The 21850-nt window shown below is 33.6% G+C and overlaps 1 protein-coding gene across 4 annotated transcripts in view; it reads left to right on the forward strand.

The window, feature by feature from the left end:
• Window positions 1–21850, forward strand: part of TFEC (transcription factor EC) — a 191632-nt gene that overhangs the window by 163724 nt on the left and 6058 nt on the right. For all 4 annotated transcript variants that reach the window (XM_019743198.2, XM_074315689.1, XM_019743199.2 and 1 more), the window contains 3 exons: window positions 8457–8571; window positions 10936–10992; window positions 16070–16145. In XM_019743198.2, the coding sequence (XP_019598757.2) occupies window positions 8457–8571; window positions 10936–10992; window positions 16070–16145 (248 nt within the window). The remainder of the gene's footprint in view (window positions 1–8456; window positions 8572–10935; window positions 10993–16069; window positions 16146–21850) is intronic.

Consider the following 21850-nt stretch of genomic DNA (forward strand, 5'->3'; position numbering starts at 1 on the left):
ATTTTGCTTAAGATTTATAGTAATGAGTGAAATAGGCCTATAATTTTTCTTTTTCATAATGTCTTTGTATGGTTTCAGTCTAAATGAATTGGGACATATTCCCTTTTGTGTCTTTTGTCTGGAAATGTTTGTGCAAAATTGAGATGATATTTTTCTTGAAAATGTTAACACTTTAGCCCATAAAAAACATCATGTCCAGATATTCTTTTTGTGTAATATGTTCAAAGTTTATTTTGATTTCTGCAGTAATCAAAAGACTGTTCAAGCTATTGATCACTTCTTCAGTCAGTTCTAAATAATGCTAATCACAATCATTGGCATTCACAGTTATTGTAGGTAATATCTCTTATTAGTCTTTTATTGTGGTACAAATATACATAAAATTTGCTCTCCTATACGTTTTAAAGTGCACAATTCGGTGGCATTAATTAGATTCACAATGTTTAACCATCACTACTATCTATTTCCAGAGCTTTTTCATCATCCCAAACAAAAACTGCATCTATTAAACAATAGCTACCCATTTTCCCCTGTCCTTCATCCCCAAGTAACTTCTATTCTACTTTCTGTCTCTATGAGTTGGACTAATCTGGTACCTCTTATGAGTGGAATCATACATTATTAGCTCTTTTCTCTCTGGGCTATTTCACTTAGCATAATGTTTTTAAGATTCATCCACGTAGTAGCATGTATCAGAATTTTATTTCTTTTAAGGATTTTATGGTAATACATTATATGCACAAGGTGTGGTCAAAACATATGGTGTACGTCTAAATAAAAAAAAAATATTACAGTAAAGAACACATTGCCATTAGTTCCCCTCAAAATAATCCTCCTCGCTTTGAACATACTTATACTATTGTTCTTGCCACTTTCTGAAGCAGTTCTGGAAGTCCTCTTGTGTGTCTGTAGTTGCACTGTCGTGGCTGCCTTGATGTCCTCAATCGACTCAAAACATTTAACTTTCATGATCATTTTGACTTTGGGGATGAGCCAGAAGTCACATGGTGCCAGATCTGGTGAATAAGGTGGATGTAGACACACCATAATGTTTTTATTTGACAGAAATTGCCATACAAGAAGCAATGTGTGACACAGAGACTTTCCATTGTGATCACAAACTACAGTGAATGCTGCTGCCGAGTGCCATCCAACAGAAAGGCAGGATCTTCAATACGGGAAGCAGCACGTCAAACCTTAGTAACAGTGTGTGGCAAGTTTCAACCTGTTCTGTGCCGTCATTTGGGTGTGAGCTACAGTTGAGAGAAGGTGTGTTTTAAAGTGTGCCATAAATCATCCTCCATCATGACAATGCTCTGCGTCACTTCTGGTATAACAATTTCTGTCAAATAAAAATATTACAATGTGTCATCATCCACCTTGGGATCTGGCACCATGTGACTTCTGATTCTTCCCCAAAGTCAAAATGATTCAGGACATCAAGGCAGCCATAACAGCACAACTAAAGACACTCACAGAGAGGACTTTCAGAACTGCTTCAGAAAGTGGCCAGAACGATGGGATCAGTGTGTTAAAATTGAGGGCGAATATTTTGAGGGGATAAACGGTAATGTGTCTTTTACTGTGATCTTTTTTTTAATTTAAACATTCACCATATTGTTTGATCACACCTCGTATGTACCACGTTTTATTTATTCATTAAGCTATTAATGGACATTTAGCTTGTTTCCACCTTTTGACTACTGTGAACAAAGCTGGTACAAACATTGATGTGTAAGTATGTGTTTAAGTCTCTGCTTTTAATTCTTTTTGGTGTATACCTAGAAGTGGAATTGCTGGTCATATGATAATTCTATAGCTTTTTGAGAAACTGACATGCTGTTTTTCATTGTGGCTACATCATTTCATTCTCCCCGATGGTAATACACCAGGTTTCCAATTTCTCCACATCCTCACCAACACTTGTTCTTTCCTTTTCTTTTAATAATAGGCATCTTTATGAGTGTGAAGTGGTATCTCATTGGGGTTTTGAAGTAGTATCTTACTGTGGATACTTCCCTAATGACTAGTGATGTTGAGCATCTTTTCATGTGCTTATTTGCAATTTGAATATTTTCTTTCAAGAAATGTCTATTCAATCCTTTGCCCGCATTTTAATTGGGTTGTTGTTGTTGATTTGTAGGAGTTTTTTAGAATATAGTCTGCATATTAATCTCTTAGATATATGATTTGCAAGTAGTTTCTCCCATTCTATAGGTTGTCTTTTTCACTTTGCTGATAGTGTCCTTTGATGCACAAAGATTTAAATTTTGATGTAGTCCATTTTTTCTACGTTTTGGTTGCCTGTGATTTTGGTATCATATTCAAAAAATGATCTCTGAACCCAGTATCATGAAGATTTTCCTCTATGTTTTTTTTTAGGAGTTTCATAGTCTTAGTCTTATGTTTAGTTTTTAAATCCATTTTGAATTAATTTTGGTATATTGTGTAAGGTAAGGGTCCAAGTTCATTCTTTTGTATGTGTATATCTAGTTTCCCCAACCCCATTTGTCAAAAAGATTGTCCTTTTCTACTGAATGGTCTTAGCACCATTGTGAAATCATTTGACTGTATATTTGAAAGTTTATTTCTGGGCTCTCTATGCCACTCCTTTTGTCTATATGTCTGTCTTTTTGCCACACTGTTTTGATTACTGTTGCTTTATTGTAACTTTTGAAATCTGGTAGTGCAAGTCCTCCTACTTTTTTTTTTGTTTTTCTTAAAGCTTGTTTTTGCTACTTGCGATCCTTGAGATTCCATATGAATTTTAATATAGGTTTTTCATTTTCTGCAAAAAACAGGATTTTAATAGAGATTTAATAGAATCTGTATGTCACTTTGGGTACTATTGTCATTTTAATGATATTAAGGCTTCTCATCAATGAATACGGGATGTCTTTCCATTTATTTATGTCTTCTTTAATTTCTTTAAGCAATATTTTTTAGTTTTCAGTGTATAAGTCTTGCTTCCTTGGGTAAATGTATTACTAAGTATTTTACTTTTGATGTTATTGTAAATGGAATTGGTTTTTTAATTTCCTTTTCAGAGTGTTCATTGTTAGTGTATAAACATGTAACTGACTTTTGCATGTTGGTTTTGTACCTGCAACTTTGCTGAATTCATTTATTAGCTCTAATACCTGGATGTGTGCGTGCATGCATGTGTGTGTGTGTGTGTGTGTGTGTGTGTGTGTGTGTGTGTGTTCACAGGGTTTTCTAAATACAAGATCTTGTCATCTAAGAACAAAGATCATTTTAATTATTTTTTTTCCAATTTGGATGACTTTTCTTACTTTTCCTTATCTAATCTCTTTGGCTAGAACTTCCATTTCTATGTTGAATAAAAATGGTGAAACCATGCATCCTTATTCCTGATCTTAGGAGAAAAAACTTACCGGTTAAGTCTCCATTTGTACTCTAGTTACATCTTCCTTTCACTTAAAATATTTCTTCTTTCTTTTTAAAAAATCAGTCTTTCCAGAAGAATGTCAATCTTGTTAATTAAAAAATAAACAACTTTTGCCTTGTAAATCTTCTCATATTGTTTGCTTTTTATTCTTTCACTGGTTTATGCTTTTACCACCTGTTCTACTATCTTTTGGCTTTTTGGTTATTTTCCTAGCTTCTTGAGAATGATAATTTATCAAATATTAAAATTTTATTTATTTTTCTCATATGATTTAAGGGTATGAATTTCTTTTAAAGCATTGTTTTGCCATATCCCAGAAGTTTCTTTATGTTTGTTTTCAGTAGTATCTTTCATTTATTTTTAAATTCTAGCATTTATTTATTTTTAAATATAACATCTTTTTTACCCTTGAATTATTTAAAAATTTCCAAATAATTTGGAAATTAGGGACTGTAAGAAGTGTGTTGAAGATTTCTTTTGGCTAAGTTCACAGTGAATATTTGTATATATTCCATGTGTACTCAAGAAAATGTTATATTCTCTTATTTTTGGATGTAAAACTATATATCTATCTATTAGGATGAGCTTTTAGTTTTATTGTTGAAATCTTGTGTAACATTAGTGATTTTCTTTTTTGTCTGTTTGACTTTAAAAATGAAAAGAAAGGTTGACACTTCCCACTACATTGATCGATTGTTAGTCTCTCTTTGTAATTCAAACCATTTTGTTTCACATATTTTGAAGTTATTAGGTGCATGCATGCTTGTAATTGCTATACCTTGTTGGAGAATTGAACTCTTGATTATTATATAGTGACTCTATCCCTGATACTTTTTCTAATTTTAAAACCTATTTTCTCTGATATTAACAGTCATGTCAGTTTTCCTATGGTTATCATTTGCTGGATATATCTTTTGCTACCCTTTAACTTTTAAGCTTTGTGTGTTCTTTTACTTTGGAGATTGTCTCTTATAAGCTACATATATCTAAATACTGTGTTCGTGTCCAAACTGTCCATCCTTTAGCTGAGGAGTTTGACCTAATTACATTGATTATTATTATTGACATATTTTCACGTATTTCTCTCATCTTTATTATTAAAGTGTGTCCCATACTTTAATACGTTTTTTCTTAGTACTATTTTTTTAACCACTTTCATATCCTTTAGGCTCTTCACTACCACAATCATACTGATATTACCTAGACTTAGTACTGATTTATATGTTATATATTTTACTTTATCTTTGACCTTGGTTCCTCTCATCTTTTTTTATACCCAAACTGCTTTACCAAGATAATTGATCATTTTATTTCATATTTTTGAGGCATATCCTTTTCTATTTAGGTACTTCATCCAAAATTGTTTTCTGTGTTAGTCTTTTTGGGTAAACATTCTTAAGTATTTTATACCTCTAAGAATATTATTATCATGCTCTAATATGTGGATGACATTTGGACTGGATATAAAATCATATTTTAACTTCTTTTCTTTCAACATTTAAAAAATACTGGTTCACTTTAGTTTTCAACTAATTTTGCTCTTGAAAAATCTTACGTTAATGAGATTATTGATGCTTTAGACATAATCTCTTTCTCTATTTAGGCTTTATATTTTTCTCTTTATCATTGTGCATTTTTAAATTTTAATACAATGTATCTGGGTGTAGGTTTTTCCTTTTCTTTTTTTTCTTTGGCATTCTATAAGCCCTTTGATTTTTAAATAAAAAAATGATAAAACAAAATTAAAGAAATAAATAACAAAATAATGATAAAACAAAACACTAAATAAAAGACTAAAGTCTTTTATTTAATGTTAATTCTATGAAATGCCTTCACATTATTTCTTAAAATATTTTTTTCTTTCAATTTTATTTTTTTTCTCTCTGAGACTGCTAATGTATGTTTTTTAGTTCTAATAATTCTGTCTTCCATACTGATTAAATTTTCATTTATATGTTTAGTTCTTGGTCCATTTCTTCATGCTCCTGAGAGATTAATTTGGTTTTATGATTTACTAATTTCTTTATTCTTTTCTCAGTGTATCAATTATGCTATTTTTTCATTCTTCAGATTTTTTTCAAGTATTACATTTTCATACCTCTGATTTCTACTTGATCACTTTCACCATTTTTACATTTATTTGTTCTTATAATTTATTATAAATATCTTCCTTCATTTCCATACAAATATACATGGCTATTTAAGAACTTGGTTTATGTGATATTTATTTATTTTTATTTTGCTTTTGATGTTATTTCTAACTGCATTTTGTTTTACTTCTGATATAGTTGTTTTACTCAAATGTTTTGATATTTTGACTTGTGAGCTCATTTTCTTCAGAGAATATTGGCTACTGTGAAAAGCATTGTATAGGTGAGAAAATCAGATCCCAGTCCTTTTCAGTTTCTGTGATCTTAGTAGTGGAAAGGTGATTAAAATCTAGGGTGGAGAACCTTAGACAGCAGGAACCACTGTTAATCACTTCTCACCTCAAGGCAACTTTTTAAATCAGGAGTTTGCTTTTTTTTTTTTTTTTTTTTTTTTTACCAGTAGGAAGTATTGTCTCAAGCAGTATTTTCTATTTTGTTGAAAAGATTTTCTGATAAATTCTTTATTATATCTTCAAATTTTATGAGTTTGTGTTAATAGTAATATGTTCTTTTATTGTCATTTTAAAGGTTTTGCTTTACTGAAAATACAATCTGTTTTTTAACCTGAATAATAAATATTTCTTCATAAACTATCTATCCATTTGCCAACTAATATACAAAATAAAGTCAACACGTATACCTCATTACCTCAGTGAATTATACCTTTGAGAAAAGTAGATATAATTTTGCTTTGTAAACTCGTTCAGATGTGCACGTAATCTTTAAATTTTCACTAACATTGTACTCATATCTTTTAATGGAGAAAAGGCACTTTAGATCACATGAAGTGTATTATACTTTGAAATTGAAACCAATTGTCTAATGATATTCAAAAAGTGATTAGCCATTTACATGAAATAGAGTAGTATCTACAGCATAAAATTAAATAGGATATTAATCATTGTGCTTTAGGGCATAAATTAGACAACCACCAAGGTCAGGAGAAGATGTAATATGCCTATGGTTAAGCAGGATTAGATTCATTATCAGAATCCAGCCCCATTTCTAAGGAAAAACACTTTGAGTATGGTTTGACCAGATAATATTGGACCCAGCGAAATGCTATAGTTAGAAAACTATCACTTTATTCTTACAGTGTATATGTAATATGGCTCTTTTCTTAAACATTTTTGCAATTTGCCACTGCTGCATTGAAATCCATCTGATTCAAGCTCTTCAGAGAGAAGTGCCCTGTCCCTAGTCCTTTCCCCTTCCTTCCCCCTCACTCCCTGTCTTTTGTTTGGCATGACCATTATGCTTCTCAAAGGCACTGTGGAAATGTACAGTTCAGGATGGTGATGCTTCAGCTTATCACCAACACGGTTTTCAAAAAAGATCTTGGAAACATTTTACTTTTACAAATATGACTAAACGACTCACATGTTAGGGAAATACCTGCTTTTAGAACTTCCTTAGTGTGTTGTTCTGATACTAATCTGATACTGATACTCTATCCATTTTGATCAACTTTGTCCCTATTTTTCAAATGAGAAAATTGAGAAGCAATAAATTCCCCATTTAAGTAGCTCCCTTCCAAGATCTATGAGTGAAAATGCATTTCAAAACAATGAGTTTATATAAAAGATAGATGAGGAGTCCTAATAAGAGAACATAATGAAAAAAACCAATAATAGAAAACATACATCAGAATTATGTCCCTATTGATAATGTCCCTACTGATATGCACGTGCCCTTACATATTGGCCTGATTTCCACTGTATTTTCAAGGTTTTTTCCCCTCAGAAATATACAATAATTATTACATATAGTTTAATGGATTATTATGTAAGAAATTAATTTTGATCCTATGTTCTTTCCTCATATTTATTTCCAGTCTGACTTTATCAGTATTAAAAAAAATTCCCTCAGTTTGAATTGGAGTTTTACAGAAAGAGGGGCTAAGGGATTAACAGTCTTAGTGGCAATCTGGTTATAGCTTTTTTTGATTATTTGTAGTGTTTCTGGTCCTTAAGAAAAGAAAAATATTACTAGTTATTCAGTACCTGGTTTACTGCCCAGAGATGAAATAAAGATACATAGGATGCAAATATTTCAAATGTTCAATTCATACATACATTTTAATGTAGTTTGTTCTGGAATAATGAATATTAACTTGAATTATGAATGTTATTTAAATTTGATTTTCTTGGGAGATCAAATCAATAAGCACATTTAAAAAATAAATTGGTATAATTTTGAATTGTACATAAAGCATCTTAGCTTTCTATATAAATTGTTCCCAGCAGCATTTTAAGAATTGTGGTGTTACTATGGGAATAATTAGACGTACCCTATATCCACTAGAGGAAAAAATAATCTTAGACTGCTTTTGGTTACCAGCTGGAATATTTATAATAATTTAGAACATCAAGTGTACAATGAGAAAAAGTATGTCTTCCAGACAAGAAAGAAGTTTCTCACTTAATTAACAGTGTAAAGCACCTCTTGACTGTGACTTGCTGATGGCACTGGTGGTGTTAAGAAGGCTTCCAAAATGTGTAGCCATTATACTTAATTTATGATATGCAATGGACTTTCTAGCTTGGCTAGTATGTGTATTGATTTTTGTCCTAATGATATTTTTAATCTTATTCATTTATAACCAGGTAATGTGCTGGATAGAACTTCTATAACTTGGCAAATATTAATCAGAATTTTCCTTCATGAGTGAACTAATTTCCTTTTTTTTTTTTTTGCTTAAATACAAGTAGCTTTTTGCAACATATCCATAAGCTTCCTGTATTGATTTTTAAAAGTCAGTGCAAATTCACTTTACTTACAATTAAAATGCTACATGTTACAAATTATTATTAAAGGGACAAATTTAAAATATACAACCAAATATATCAATGTCCACAGAAGGTTTAATTGACCTTTTCTTCTGTTTTCCTCTAAAGTTATCTGGAAGTATTTTGGATGTGTATAGTGGTGAGCAGGAAATTTCACCAGTTAACATGGGCCTTACAAGTGCTTCCTGTCCAAGTGCTCTACCAACAAAACAAGAAATTACAGGTAATGTTCTTTTTATAGATTTATTCTTTGTAATGTCAACCATATAAGATATGAATGACAAATATTACCAAGCTAAATAATAAAAATATTATCAAAATTGTCAAAGTGGGATACTTTTAGAGAGTAAATCCATCATTTTTTTCCTATGACAACCAAACCATAAGTTAATATAACTTACAGTTCAACTGAATTAATTCAATATTCTGTCTCTTTCTCTCTGTGTGTGTGTGTGTGTGTGTGTGTGTGTGTGTGTGTATGATACCAAAAAATGTATACACATTTTAAGGAAGGAAAACTGTATTAAAATTGTAATGTTCAATATATACCGATAATAAAAGAGGAATACAAGTCGCGTTTGACTTCTGCAATTACAAGAGGTGCTCAAAGTAGTTGACTGGCAGACATCAGCGTCCAGAGACTTCTGATTACAGTGAACTACTGCTTGAGCAACATTGACCAAGGTGTCCCCTTGGTATATATTTTTATGGCACCCCCGGTGTGTGTATGTGTATCTGTGTGTGTGTAAAATATATATATATATATATATATATATATATATATATACACATATATATATATATGTATATATATACATATAGCAGGTTGACTAAGTATTCAACTTAACATACATTTATTTTGATATTAAATAGATGAAATTTATTAACATGGTTGCAAATAATATATTAATATATTAGGGAAAATTAGCCCTTTTTGTATGTAGAATTTGTTGTGAAACAAAGAACGAGATTTTCTCTTTTAGCTTGTTCTATGAATTTCATGATAAACTCATGTTTAACTTTCTCAAGTAGATTTCAAAAACAAAACAAAACAAACCCTTAATTTTAAATAGTACATTTCAAAATTGTCACAGCTCAAAGGAATTACTGAGACACTGTCAATTTCCTCCAACACAGAGATGAGGAAATCAAGGGTCAGAAGAGTTACTTTCCCAAAGTCACACAGCTGAGTAGAGGGAGAAATGGATCAAAATAAGGATTTCTTGACTTATAAGTCAGTTGTTAATTCCTCCATAAGAATAAAAGGAAATTCAGTTGAAATTTCTGTAAAACATTTTTAGTTTGGAGCCCAAACATTGGTCTTTAATAATTTTTACACAGCTAATATTCACATTTTTAGTATATACAATATGTCCATTCTTGGACTCTAATCAATAACTCAAAAATGTCTATGCTTTCAAATAATTTTGATTAAAATTAATAAATTAATTTTAAATGAAAAAATTTAAATAAATATATTTCTATATTACCTATGTTAAAAACTAGAATTATTCAAGGAACACTGTATTAATTATTTATTTCTGTATAACAAATTACCGCAAAACTTAACAGCTTCAAATAATAAACACTTATCATCTCATATAATCTCTAAGGGTCAAAAATTCAAGGGTGGCTTAGAAAATTGGTTCTGGCTCAAAGTCTCTCATAAGACTGTAGTCGAGATGTTGGCCAGAGAAGCAGACATTTGATACTTCACAGGCAGGAGGATATGTTCCTAACGTGGCTTGCTCACAGGTCATGCAAGTTAGTGCTGCTTCTTGGTAAGTGACCTTGGTTCTTTACCATGTAGACCTCTCCATAGGGCTGGTCAAGCATCCTCATGACATGACAACTGGTGATCCAAGACACAGCAGATTGGAAGTTAAAAATGTCTTTTATAACCTGGTCTTGGAAGCCACACTAGTCTTTTCCACAATATTCTACTGGTTTCACAGGTCAGCGCTATTCAATGTGGGAGGGAACTATCAAGGGTATGAATATCATGAGTGAGAATCATTGTGGCCCATGCTGGAGACTGTCACAAATGCTCCAAACATGTAACACATACAGTGTCATTTACTGCAATTGTAGATTTGTTTGATAGGAATATCTAAGAAATGCAGTTTGTTCCAATTCCTGGAAAGTAGAAATCATAATCATTTAAGAAAAATGTAAGTTGTAAAAATTTAGGTTGGAATAATTTTGAATAATCTTAAAATTCTGAAAACAATAGTTGAGCAGTTTAATATTTGCTGTGCACTGTACCTCTTTTAACCACCCTAATGATTACCAGATAGGTATTATACCAATTTTGTGAATGAGGAGACTGAGACAGAGCATTTAGGTAATAGATTACATGGTATTAAATGGAGGGCCAGAATACAAATTCAAGTTTTACTACTCAAAGCCTAAAGGTTTGCTATTGCTTCTTAGTAAAGAGTACTCTACTCCAAATTTCTAAATGTTTGCATAAAAATAGCATTATACCATTCGGATAAGTAATACTGTATTTTCACCTAGTATTCCTGAATTATGTAGGGAAGTAAAGTAAAACTAAGTACTGTTTCAATTATTTCCTGTTGATCAGAAACTGATACTCGAGCTTTGGCAAAAGAGAGACAGAAAAAGGACAACCACAACCTCAGTGAGTATATTTATTTTCCGATTATCCAAACAAAATGAATTAATGCAAGAGGAAATGCATGTAAGTTAAAATGTAAGGTCTTTCATTGTAACTCCATAAGTATTTTGAGGTCAGACGATCAGAATTAATAGTACATACTTACTATGTAGTTGAGCTATTTGGGGGAATTTAAATGATGTGAACTGCAGAAAAGCTAAACACTTTTATGAAGTGAAACATCACAAGTTCTCTCCTTGATCACTTTCTCTCAAGAAGGCTGCATGTGATGGAAATAAGTGCACTTAATTACATTTGAACTCTGATATCATTCATGACTCAAAGGTTTAAAGAGATAAATTGATTTTAGAAAAATTCACACCATTTTAATTTTAATAGCAAGAAACATAACCCTAGTGTCATGCAGGGTGTCATGCAGGGTCGCTGGTCCTGCTACCCACATAAAAATGCAGGACATGGTGAGGCCAAAAAGGAACACCCACGGAGCCATAGATAGGGGAGTCATACCACAATATTCTCGTTGACAGCTGGGTTGGAGACACAGGAAGCAGGAGCCACAGGATCCACAACCTGCCGTCTGCTTCTCTCTCTGCCAACCAATCCACCTTGCTAGCCGCAATCCGCAATCTGCGCTTGCCAGCCACCATCTGCTTGCTAGCCCCCATTTGCTGCTAGCGTAGCCACGGCAGTTATATTAGTGGCCAATGGCTCACTGGTTACAGCTGACGGCTAACTAGCCACAGCTGATGGCCATTTACTACTGGCGTTCACCTTTCCATGTGAGGGTGTGAACCTGGAAACTGCACTCCTTGCTCTGTCCTCACACCCAGGTATTCATCTTTCTGTGTCAATCTGCTCCTCCCTTCCTAATCATAAGTTATCTGAAATGTATTGCTTGTGTGGATTGTTGAAATCCACCTCTGCAAAAAAAAAAAAAAAAAAGTCTCTGATTCCTTTCTGGGGGGCAATTTAACTGATAACAGATCACATGAAATGGAGAAATACAGGCAATGAAAGTAGGTTAGCAGCAGTGTTGAGTTTAATAGTGTTTGGTCATGTCTCAAGTGCTTAGCTGTCTCAAATGAGCTTCGCTAAATGAGTGTGAATGAAGCCTTTTTGTTCTGGGAACCAAATGAAAAAATGAGAAAAGAATAAAATAAAATAAATAAAAACTTTAACGCTCTAAAACAAACCAGGAATTTCCTTACATGTGATCAGCTGAAATTGATTCAATGAGTACCTGTGAAACCTGCATCTGTCTGTCACAGACTGATCAGTTTGCTGACTACATACATGACTGAGGAAAGAGCTGACTGTGGGGACAGAGCCCCAGAAAGTAGTTTACAGGCTCTCGGCCTCACGTGGAAGGGTGCTGGCTTGGGTGGTGAATGGCCGTCGGCTGTGGCTGATTGGCCGTCGGCTGTGGCCGGTTAGCCTATTGGCCGCTGGTATAACTGTTGCGGCTACGGAGGATTGCCGAGGAGCTGAGCAGAGCGGAGCAGAGCCGAGGAGAGCGGAAGAGGAGAGCGGAAGAGGAGAGCGGAAGAGGAGAGCGGAAGAGGAGAGCGGAAGAGGAGAGCGGAAGAGGAGAGCGGAAGAGGAGAGCGGAAGAGGAGAGCGGAAGAGGAGAGCGGAAGAGGAGAGCGGAAGAGGAGAGCGGAAGAGGAGAGCCGAGAGAGAGGAACAGAGGAGAGAGTGGAGGAGAGTCGTCGGTCGGTTGCAGAGAAAACGGACAGCAGGTCGCACGTCCAGTGAACCCAGCCTCCAGTGAGACCATAGTGGTATGACTCCCCTACCTATGGCTCCGTGGGTGTTCCTTTTTGGCCTCACCATATCCTGCGTTCTTGTGTGGGGAGCGGGAGCAGAGACCCCGCAGGCCGCGCTGCCTGAAAGATGGTGCGGTGAGAAGGCCTCCGCGCACGACAAATGGCGCAGCCAGCAGGGTCTCCCGCCCGACACTGACTCAAGGTTATAACAGGTTATAACAATCATTAGGGTAGTGTGAGAGGGAAGTGATCTGATTTCAATAGCCCTTAGTGGTATGGCAGATAAGCTTTGGTTGAGATTCTGAGGCAAGTAGAGCATGAGTAGGGAGAGCTGATTATTGAGAGAAGGAATGAATGCATCAAGGATCTACAGGCTTTCATAGTTTTAACCTGCTAGCTATTCTCGCCTGCTTCTCTTTTCTCTCCTCTGTGTCTGTAGCTTGAACAACAGGTCATTTAATGCAAAGTATGAGAGGTGCCTGGTATGCCCATTATCACAGTGTTTCTAATCTGGATTCCCATACTAAATGATCTTTTTGGAGGTTTCAATGTTAAAAAACAATAATAATATTACATTTCAACTACGATGAATCTAGGACAAGCCCTGCAATTTGTGAAGGTTATGGCAAGAGGACTAAGGAAGTCCACTTGCCCGATGTCTAAACATTTAAAAGTTATAACTCAAGCTAGAAAGTGCTAAAATAAGTATGCTCTCTTCTTCCTAAGGACGGGAAGGCTGGATGTGAGGTTAGAATTCTCGGGTCCTTGGAGTTCTGAGCGGTAATGTCAGGGTTGGGGAATGCCCGCCCATCTCTCTTCCCCCCAACTCCCCCCCCCCCCGTTTTCTTCTGTGCTGCCAATACCCTCAAACATGAATGCGAACTCCTCATCTCATACGTTCAAGCTCCATTCACATCTCTGCAAACAACTGCCTCGTGTGTACCTCCTGGGCCTGGGAGTAAGCATACTGGTGCCATGGTCTTCCCTCAGGAACATGGACCTTGGAAGTGGCATACACAGGCTCTGGAAGGTGGGCTCTGGGCATTTGGCCCGTGCAGATTACTCATGCAGATTACCCAGAGTGCTGCTTAGAAGGGGTTCCCTGGCTCTGCGGCTGCTGCCTTGCTCAGTGGGGAGGGTTGTGGTGAAAGAAGACAAAAGTGATTCCTCTTAAGTATGGGCTCTGGAATGAGGTTGCTCTTACTGGGCCTAAGGACAGGGATAAATGAATATATCAAACCCTTTGTGAAGAGTGAAACCACACAGGGCATGAAATAACAATAAATTCTTAAAATTTGACTCCTTTACAAATAACTAGTACGGGATATGAAAACATCTAGGAACCAAAGTTCTCATTATAATTAGCCATTAAAAATGTATCAAGCACAATCTAAGAAGAGTAATGTATGAACTTCTGATATTTTACATAAGGTGCATTTAAATAATAGATTTTGGAGAAATATTGTAGGACTAAAACACTCCCCTATTTTGAGATAAAATCCTTCATAGCTGTTCTTCATCTTATATTTAAAAGTCTGTTTTATGATATAGGAGAATGTGTGAACACAGAATTATTAATAAATTCTCACTGTAAAATACATATATATTTCTATCAGCTTTACCTTTGTTTATTTTCTTTTCAGTTTTTTTTTTTTTTTTTTTTTTTTTTCTTGCGGTGTCATTGTCTTTTTAATCACATGCACAAAGAAAATAGGATTGGTAAAGAGGGAAAACAAACGCTGTCAAGAATCAATTATATTCCAATTTTAGAGGAATTCCAATGTATTAGTCCTGAAGGTCAAATCCATTCATGGTAAATTGCTTTGTAGAATGAGTTTGCCAAGACAATTGATAGTTTTCATGACTTTCCTTGTTTCTGGTAGCAGATCTTAACTTTTGAACTTGTATTGTTTAAGTATTTTCCAGTGTTTTTGATATATGGTTTTCTCTTTCTTCATGACTGTTTTTTCCTTCAATTCTCTAGAAAGCATTAAAAATGATACTTTTTCAAAAGTATTATATACAAGTATACATTCTAGTTCTTGATACAGTAATAGAGAGTAGACTACAAAACTACTCTATGCTCTATAAACTGGCATTAGAAAAGGTCAATATAGAAAACTACTTCTTTGCATCCTGACACTTATTAAACATCTATCAGATGCCCAGAGAAAACAGTCTTTGAATAAGGACTTGTATCAGAAGGTCTCAAAGTGTGGCCCCTAGACAAACAGAATCAGTGTCACTTGGAAGCTTGTTAGAAATGCAAAGTCTTGGGGCGCAACACAGACATGCCAGATTCAGAATCTGTTGTGTACAAATTTAATAATACCTCCATGTATGTCTGATGCACACCAAAGTTTAAAATCCACTGTTTTGTATATTATTGAAAAATTTTAAATTAAAAAAATATATTTATAGTTAAGTCAACATACATTTATTTAGTACCTCTTATATGCGAATCCATCTGGGGATACAAAAATGAGGAAGAAATGGTCCTTGCCCTCAAGGAGGTTATATTCTAGTTGGGCACACTCACCTACCATGTGCCAAACTTTGTGTTAGGCCTTTAGTGGAGTATATTACAAGGGTAAAGCGTGGTACAGACATCAAAAGATTATAATCCTTATGGACTGACAAAAATGCATGTGTCAAATAGGATATATATATATATACACATATATATGTGCATACATACAGAGGGTGCCAAAAAAAGTATATACATTTTAAGAAAGGAAAAAACTGCATTAAAATTATGCTGATGGTAACCACGTTGAGCACCTCTTGTAATTACAGAAGTCAAATGTGACTTGTATTCATCTTTTGTTATCAGTATATATTGAGTATGACAATTTTAATACAGTTTTTTCCCTTTCTTAAAATGGGTATACATTTTTTGGGACCCTCTGTATATATATACACACATACACATATATCCTATATACATATATATACATATATACACATATGTATTTCAGCATGAGTAAATATTATGTACATATATACATATATACACATATATACATATATACATATATATTTCAGTATGAGTAAACATGGCATTTCAAAGAATAAAATACATGTTTGGGAAGAAAATGTCTTTAAAGCATTGTGAATAATTGGACTAATAATTCTAATATTGTTATTTTTACTTTTAGAATAAAACATTTGAATTTTTATTTATTTTTGGGTACTCTTGACTAAATGGAAAATTTTTGCTCATTGATTCTTTTCAATTATTAAGAAAGTTTACAGCTGACCAATAGTGAATTGTGCTTTAATGAGAATAATAAATAATATTTCTTTTTTAATAGTTGAAAGAAGAAGAAGGTATAACATTAATTACCGAATCAAGGAGCTTGGGACTCTTATTCCAAAGTCTAATGATCCGTGAGTTCAACAATTATTTCTATAATAATGTTGTGGTTTCAATAGCCCCTCCCCCAAAAAATGAGTGGGAGGGAAGAGGGGGCGAGAAGTACTAATGATTAGGAAAGTAAGCAGCTGATGGTAAAGATAGGCTACTTCTGGTCTCAGTTTTAAGGATTATTTAAGGCTGATAGTTATTAAGCATCAAGGTTGTTACTAACGCTTGTCCTTTTGAGTGCTAAGAAATAAGCACATTATTTCTTCTCGGTTCATAGCAGGTCATTCTGTATGGCACCAATACCGACAAATTTAGTGGTAGTGTCAAATGCTGTCTATGACACCCCCTGGTATACTCGATTTATGGTTATAATGACTCTTCCAATGTAAGATTGATGTGTACATGAATATTGAATTGTTGGATTTTCAGAGGTTCCAAAATGCTGGAGACATGAAAGTAAAAAAGGGAATTGTAAAAACATGCTGATTGATAGCAACTACTAATTGGTTATTGCAATGAAGTTTTTAGCCAGGTTTTGGTGTCATACACATACAAAGTCAGTTAAACAAGATGTTTGAGGTTCTCAGTTTCAAGAAATAGTTGATTAATTAAATTATCAATTCAGAATGTGAATGTGTCTCAAAAATCATAAAAACATGATCTGTAGCATTAATGACTTGAAAAATGTTTCATTCAAAGTGAGAATTGTCCTCTTCAAATACTGACAATTGTCTATTATTCAGAAACAATGATGTTTGATAAAGTGACATTTGTGAAATTTGGAAATACTTTTTCCCTAAATCCATTTAGAAACTCAATAATTTGTAATAGAAGCAAATGTGATATTTATCCTTGTGGGCATATTAGATCGAGATGGTGTCTAGAGAAGAATGGCCGAAAGAGCGCTGGATTGGGAGTCTGACGCGCTCAGCCTCAGTGTAGGCCTTGCTAATAACTTAAATCTTTTAAAGTCTCTAAGTAGGCAAATCTTTCTACTAACAGAGAGAATACCCATTTTCCTGATAGGATTTTTTTAACACTTAAAATACAAAATGCCCATTTATTTACCAATAATTTGATAAAAGGTCAAGGCCTTTTTGTTTGAATATGTTTCAACTTTTCTTTTTTACATAAATTGCACTAAGATGTATAGTCTATTTTAATTTCTTTAACATAAAACAAAAACTTACACAACCTAAGTATAGATAAAGTTTTTTAAATGTTTACAGCCTAATTTGTTGCAGTAGATTTTTTAGCAACCTACTTTTACCAACATTTTAACTGAGTTTTCCAAAGCTTTTAATCTAATGTTCCTAAAATCAATAACTTTTTTATAAATGCATTCTTATTTTGCATTCATATCTTTTTAGTTAATGTACTTGTAATTGAACAATGTTACCATAACTACAATGGGCTTTAATTTAACAGCCTCCCGTTAAGTATCAGGAGTGCCCGGGTGTATCAGGAGGTAGCCAGTGGCCTCTCGTATCTACTTTGTTGTGGCTCTAGTCAGGGGGTGCCACACAGGGCAATGGAGAGCATTAATTTTTCCTGAAAGTGATTAGGTAAAGGTCAGTTAAGAGTGCTTCTCCTGTAACTTGTAGAGCTAACCCACAGTGCCAGGGCACGGTTATGTCAGACAGCAGATGACACTATAACATTGGATTCTGAATCCTAATGGAACATCTTGAGATGTCACCATGCCTATAAAACACTAATTGTATGACTATATTTATAAAAATAAAATCAAATAATATGGATGAGAATACTGTATGAATTACAAAGCTTCTGTAAGGGATTATTATTACTCTACATTTTTATAGAAATTTGATTATAAAGGCCTCCTTTCTAGCTTTAATTCACTGTCTAGAACAAAGGAGGGTGAATTTGTTCTGTAAAGGGCCAGAAGTAAATATTTCAAGCTTCGTGGGCCATATAGTCTCTGTCGCAATTATTCAACTCAGCAATTGTGGCATGAAAGCAGACATAAACGATATGTATAGGAAAGAGCATAACTGTGTCCAATGAAACTACTGACAAAACCAGAGTGCAGGCTGTAATTTGTCTACCCCGATCTAGAATATGAAAAATCAATTTATCACAGAATATATCTGAAAGGGACCATAACTGGGAAAACTTCACTGTAAGCATTCTCAAATGTCTTTCTCTTCTTGATGGATCTCAGAAAGGAGGATTATTATGTGTTTTAACTGTATTATGTTATGCAAATATGTAGGCAAATTACATTTATTTTTGACCTAATTGAAAACATTAGTCAAATGTTGAATATGTCTATATGTGAATACATCTACCTTGTATAAGCAGAAAATAGACTTCACTGCTGGCTGGTGCATCCCAGACATTCAGTACCAATTCTGTTGGTATCCTTTGGCTTCCTGTGGCCTCACCTGTTACTCTAGTATCCTTCTTGAGGGTTCACCAATGAGAGTCTCATAGTTGAATCCAGAATGTAGCCTCTTTAAATTGACTTTACCTGAGAAGTAGAGTGTGGATCCATGGGCCTAAGGAGCAGCCATTTACTCTATGAAATTACTTTGGACTCATGTATTGAATTTTCAGATGCTATTATGGATAATATAAATGTTACAGAAAAGAAAATTAGTGAGGATAAAATACAGGAGGCAAGTTTCACTTTGAAGAAACATTTTATTACCATGTTGTGGCAATGATGAAGTTAAAAAGTGGATAAAAAAAATCAAACATGCTTTCGATTTGAGTTTAACAAGTTTCAGGCTAATTTGTTTAATGACTGCGACCATTAAAAGGAGTAATTTTTAAAATTTTAATAAAAAAATAAAAAAATATATATATCAGATTGTAAAATTGTCTAGAATGGGGTTTTTCCAATTGCAGGCCATAACCGATTAATAGATCATGAAATCAATCAAATGGGACAGATGCAGCATTTTTAAACAAAAAACGGACAATAGCATTGAAAATATCAGATGTGTTACATATTACATCTAAGAAGAATAGTAAAACTTTTGAAAACTTCGTTGCAATTTTATGCACTAAGAATTCACTGAGTCACAACAGAAAATATATTTCTTAAGACAGATGTATTTGAAAAAGCAAGAAAGCCACAGATTTGCAGAAAGATTACTTAATGAGTGAGAAGAACTGGGGCTCATCTTCTAAACACCACCTGATATTAGGAAAAGAGCAGGAACCTTAGAGCAGTTGACCTCTGAGGACCTTTCCAGCTCATGATTAGAATTAATTTAAGGATTGGCTTCGGAAATCAAAGCTAATACTGGAAGAAATTTTGAATTTTATGAAATTGCCATTTTTATGTATCAAAAACATTCAGAAATTTGTATTTCTTTGCTAGGTCAAAATAATAAGGTCAGAAGGGAAAATAATATAGTGAACAGCTGTAGTTGAGATATATAGGTTGAGAAAATTAAAACAAAACAAAACAAAACCACAAAAAGTACCATGATAATCTTTTGACCATTGTTAAAAAAATAAAATGAGCAAACACAAAAAGTGAAGAACCTCTACGGATGTGTGGTAGTGGTCTACTTTATACAGGCTTTTTATGAATCATATTTAAAAAAAATTATATTACTAGAAATATAAAATATGATAAGAGCATTAATTATTTTATTGGTGCTAGCAAATTACTATTGTTTTTCTACTTTTTAAATTTATACAACAGATCACAGTTGTTGTTTTTTTAATTAAAGTTTATTGGGGTGACAATTGTTAGTCAGGTTGCATAGGTTTCAGGTGTACAATTCTGTAATACATTATCTATATATCACATTGTGTGTTCACCACCCCAGAGTCAGTTCTCCTTCCATCACCACATATTTGCCCCCTTTTATCTTCATCTACCATCCTCTCCTCCCTTACCCTCTGGTACCCACTAAACTATTGTCTGTGTCTAAACAAATGAAGAAACAAAAACACAGTTGTTGTTGTTTTTTTAAACTAAATTATTCTGGGTTTTTTTCCCGTAGTCAAAATTATTTCCTGCTTTTATGTAAGAATGGTAGTAAATGAGACCTAATAAGACTTTCTAAATTATAAGTTATAAATGTTGATCTAAGCAAGAAAAATCAAACCTGTCATGGTGTCTCCTTTCTTTCTTTCTTTTCTTTTTTTAAAATATTTTAATGCTTTTAAGTGGTTGTGCCCTCCTAAGATGACAACAGACTGTGCATTTTCCATAGTTTTGCCTGGCCACACTTCTAACTCCAGTGTAGATATTTCTATTACCTGCTTTAACTCTAAATGCATTCAAGCTCCTCAAAACTTTTAAGTTCTTCAAAGAAAGTTATTTTGTAGAAAATGAAAAGTCAGTTTCAACATTCATTTCTTAGGCATTCTTTATATGTTTAGTGTTGCTGTCGTACATGATGTTTTCAACGCCTAGCTGCTTAAAATTGTCTCACACATCTCCTTAAGTTTAGAAAACTTAAAATATTTTAAGAAGAAATACATTTACTAAAATGGCTTCAATATAGCATGAATTTTAAAAAAAAATTAGTGAAAATGACACTAGAAATTGAAAGAAGACCCATTGTGTGGTCTCCAGCACTGTTTTGAAGATTGCTTTAGGTCTAAATAAACAGCGCTTTAGGCTTCAAGGGTGGTTAGGGTCAGCCTTTTCATCTCACTCCTATCCTTCAAGTTTTTCTTCCCATTAGAAGAAATGAAACAAAATTAGAGCCATAGGGCTTCTGCTACTATTAGAGTTTAATTCAGGAGTTCACTCTACTTTTCAATTAGATACCTTCTTGCTTTAATGACAAACATAGCCTCTTCCCCCTAGCTTTTCCACCACCAGATAATGGTGAGAAGAATGAGACCAGCAGCTATTATGGCCCTAGAGAACTGACAAAACATTTTCAAACTTGAGACAGGCCACTGAATTGTTTGTGCATTTCAGGAGAAAATGCCTTGTCCAGGCCCCAATAAATATTTTTACCCGCCAGTAAAAACATGCCTTTCCCTTTAATTTGTTACAGCTAGTGGAACTGTCATGTAACATGAACTTCTAATGAGGCGTGTACAAGCCAGATTTTTTTCTTAAAGTATATTTTTCCTCTTTTGATCACTTAATAAATATATATTAAGATAGTGCAAGCATATGTATGTATATATATATATATATATATATATATATATATATATATATGTTCTTAACATATATCAAGATATTTCACTAAGATCATGTAAACTAAAAATATATGCAGTATAATGTCTTTTTAAAATTTCCCTACGTGCTTACTTTATGCTCTATTTAAAACATGTGATGACTCTAAATTGAAAATTCATCAAGATTTTCCAATGGCTCAGGTTAATTTTAGCAGTTAGTTTGGCCCCATTCTCTACACATATTATCAGTTCTCATATAGTATTAAACTCATTGACGTAGTTTTCAGATATTAAAACTAGTAGCTTGTTCTGCAATTCCAGATTTATCATTCTCCTGTCTCAAAAATAAGTTTCAATCATTTTTTGTCTATCCTATAGCCTGAAAGGTTATCTGGTAATGTTGAATTGCATTTATTTATATTAAACTTATTTAAAAATAGGTAGCCAGCTTTTCAAAAAAGTATTGATGTTTTATGTGCAGAAAAATTTGCCAAATAATTCTAGAATGTTTTGTTCTGTTGCATAAGGTGATGTTACAAACTCTGATTTGTTCACAATCACTCAGGATCACCATTCAGGAGGAACCTTATTTTTTTTTCCT

Source organism: Rhinolophus sinicus, linkage group LG11, assembly GCF_036562045.2.
Source record: "Rhinolophus sinicus isolate RSC01 linkage group LG11, ASM3656204v1, whole genome shotgun sequence".
In the NCBI taxonomy this organism is placed as follows: domain Eukaryota; kingdom Metazoa; phylum Chordata; class Mammalia; order Chiroptera; family Rhinolophidae; genus Rhinolophus; species Rhinolophus sinicus.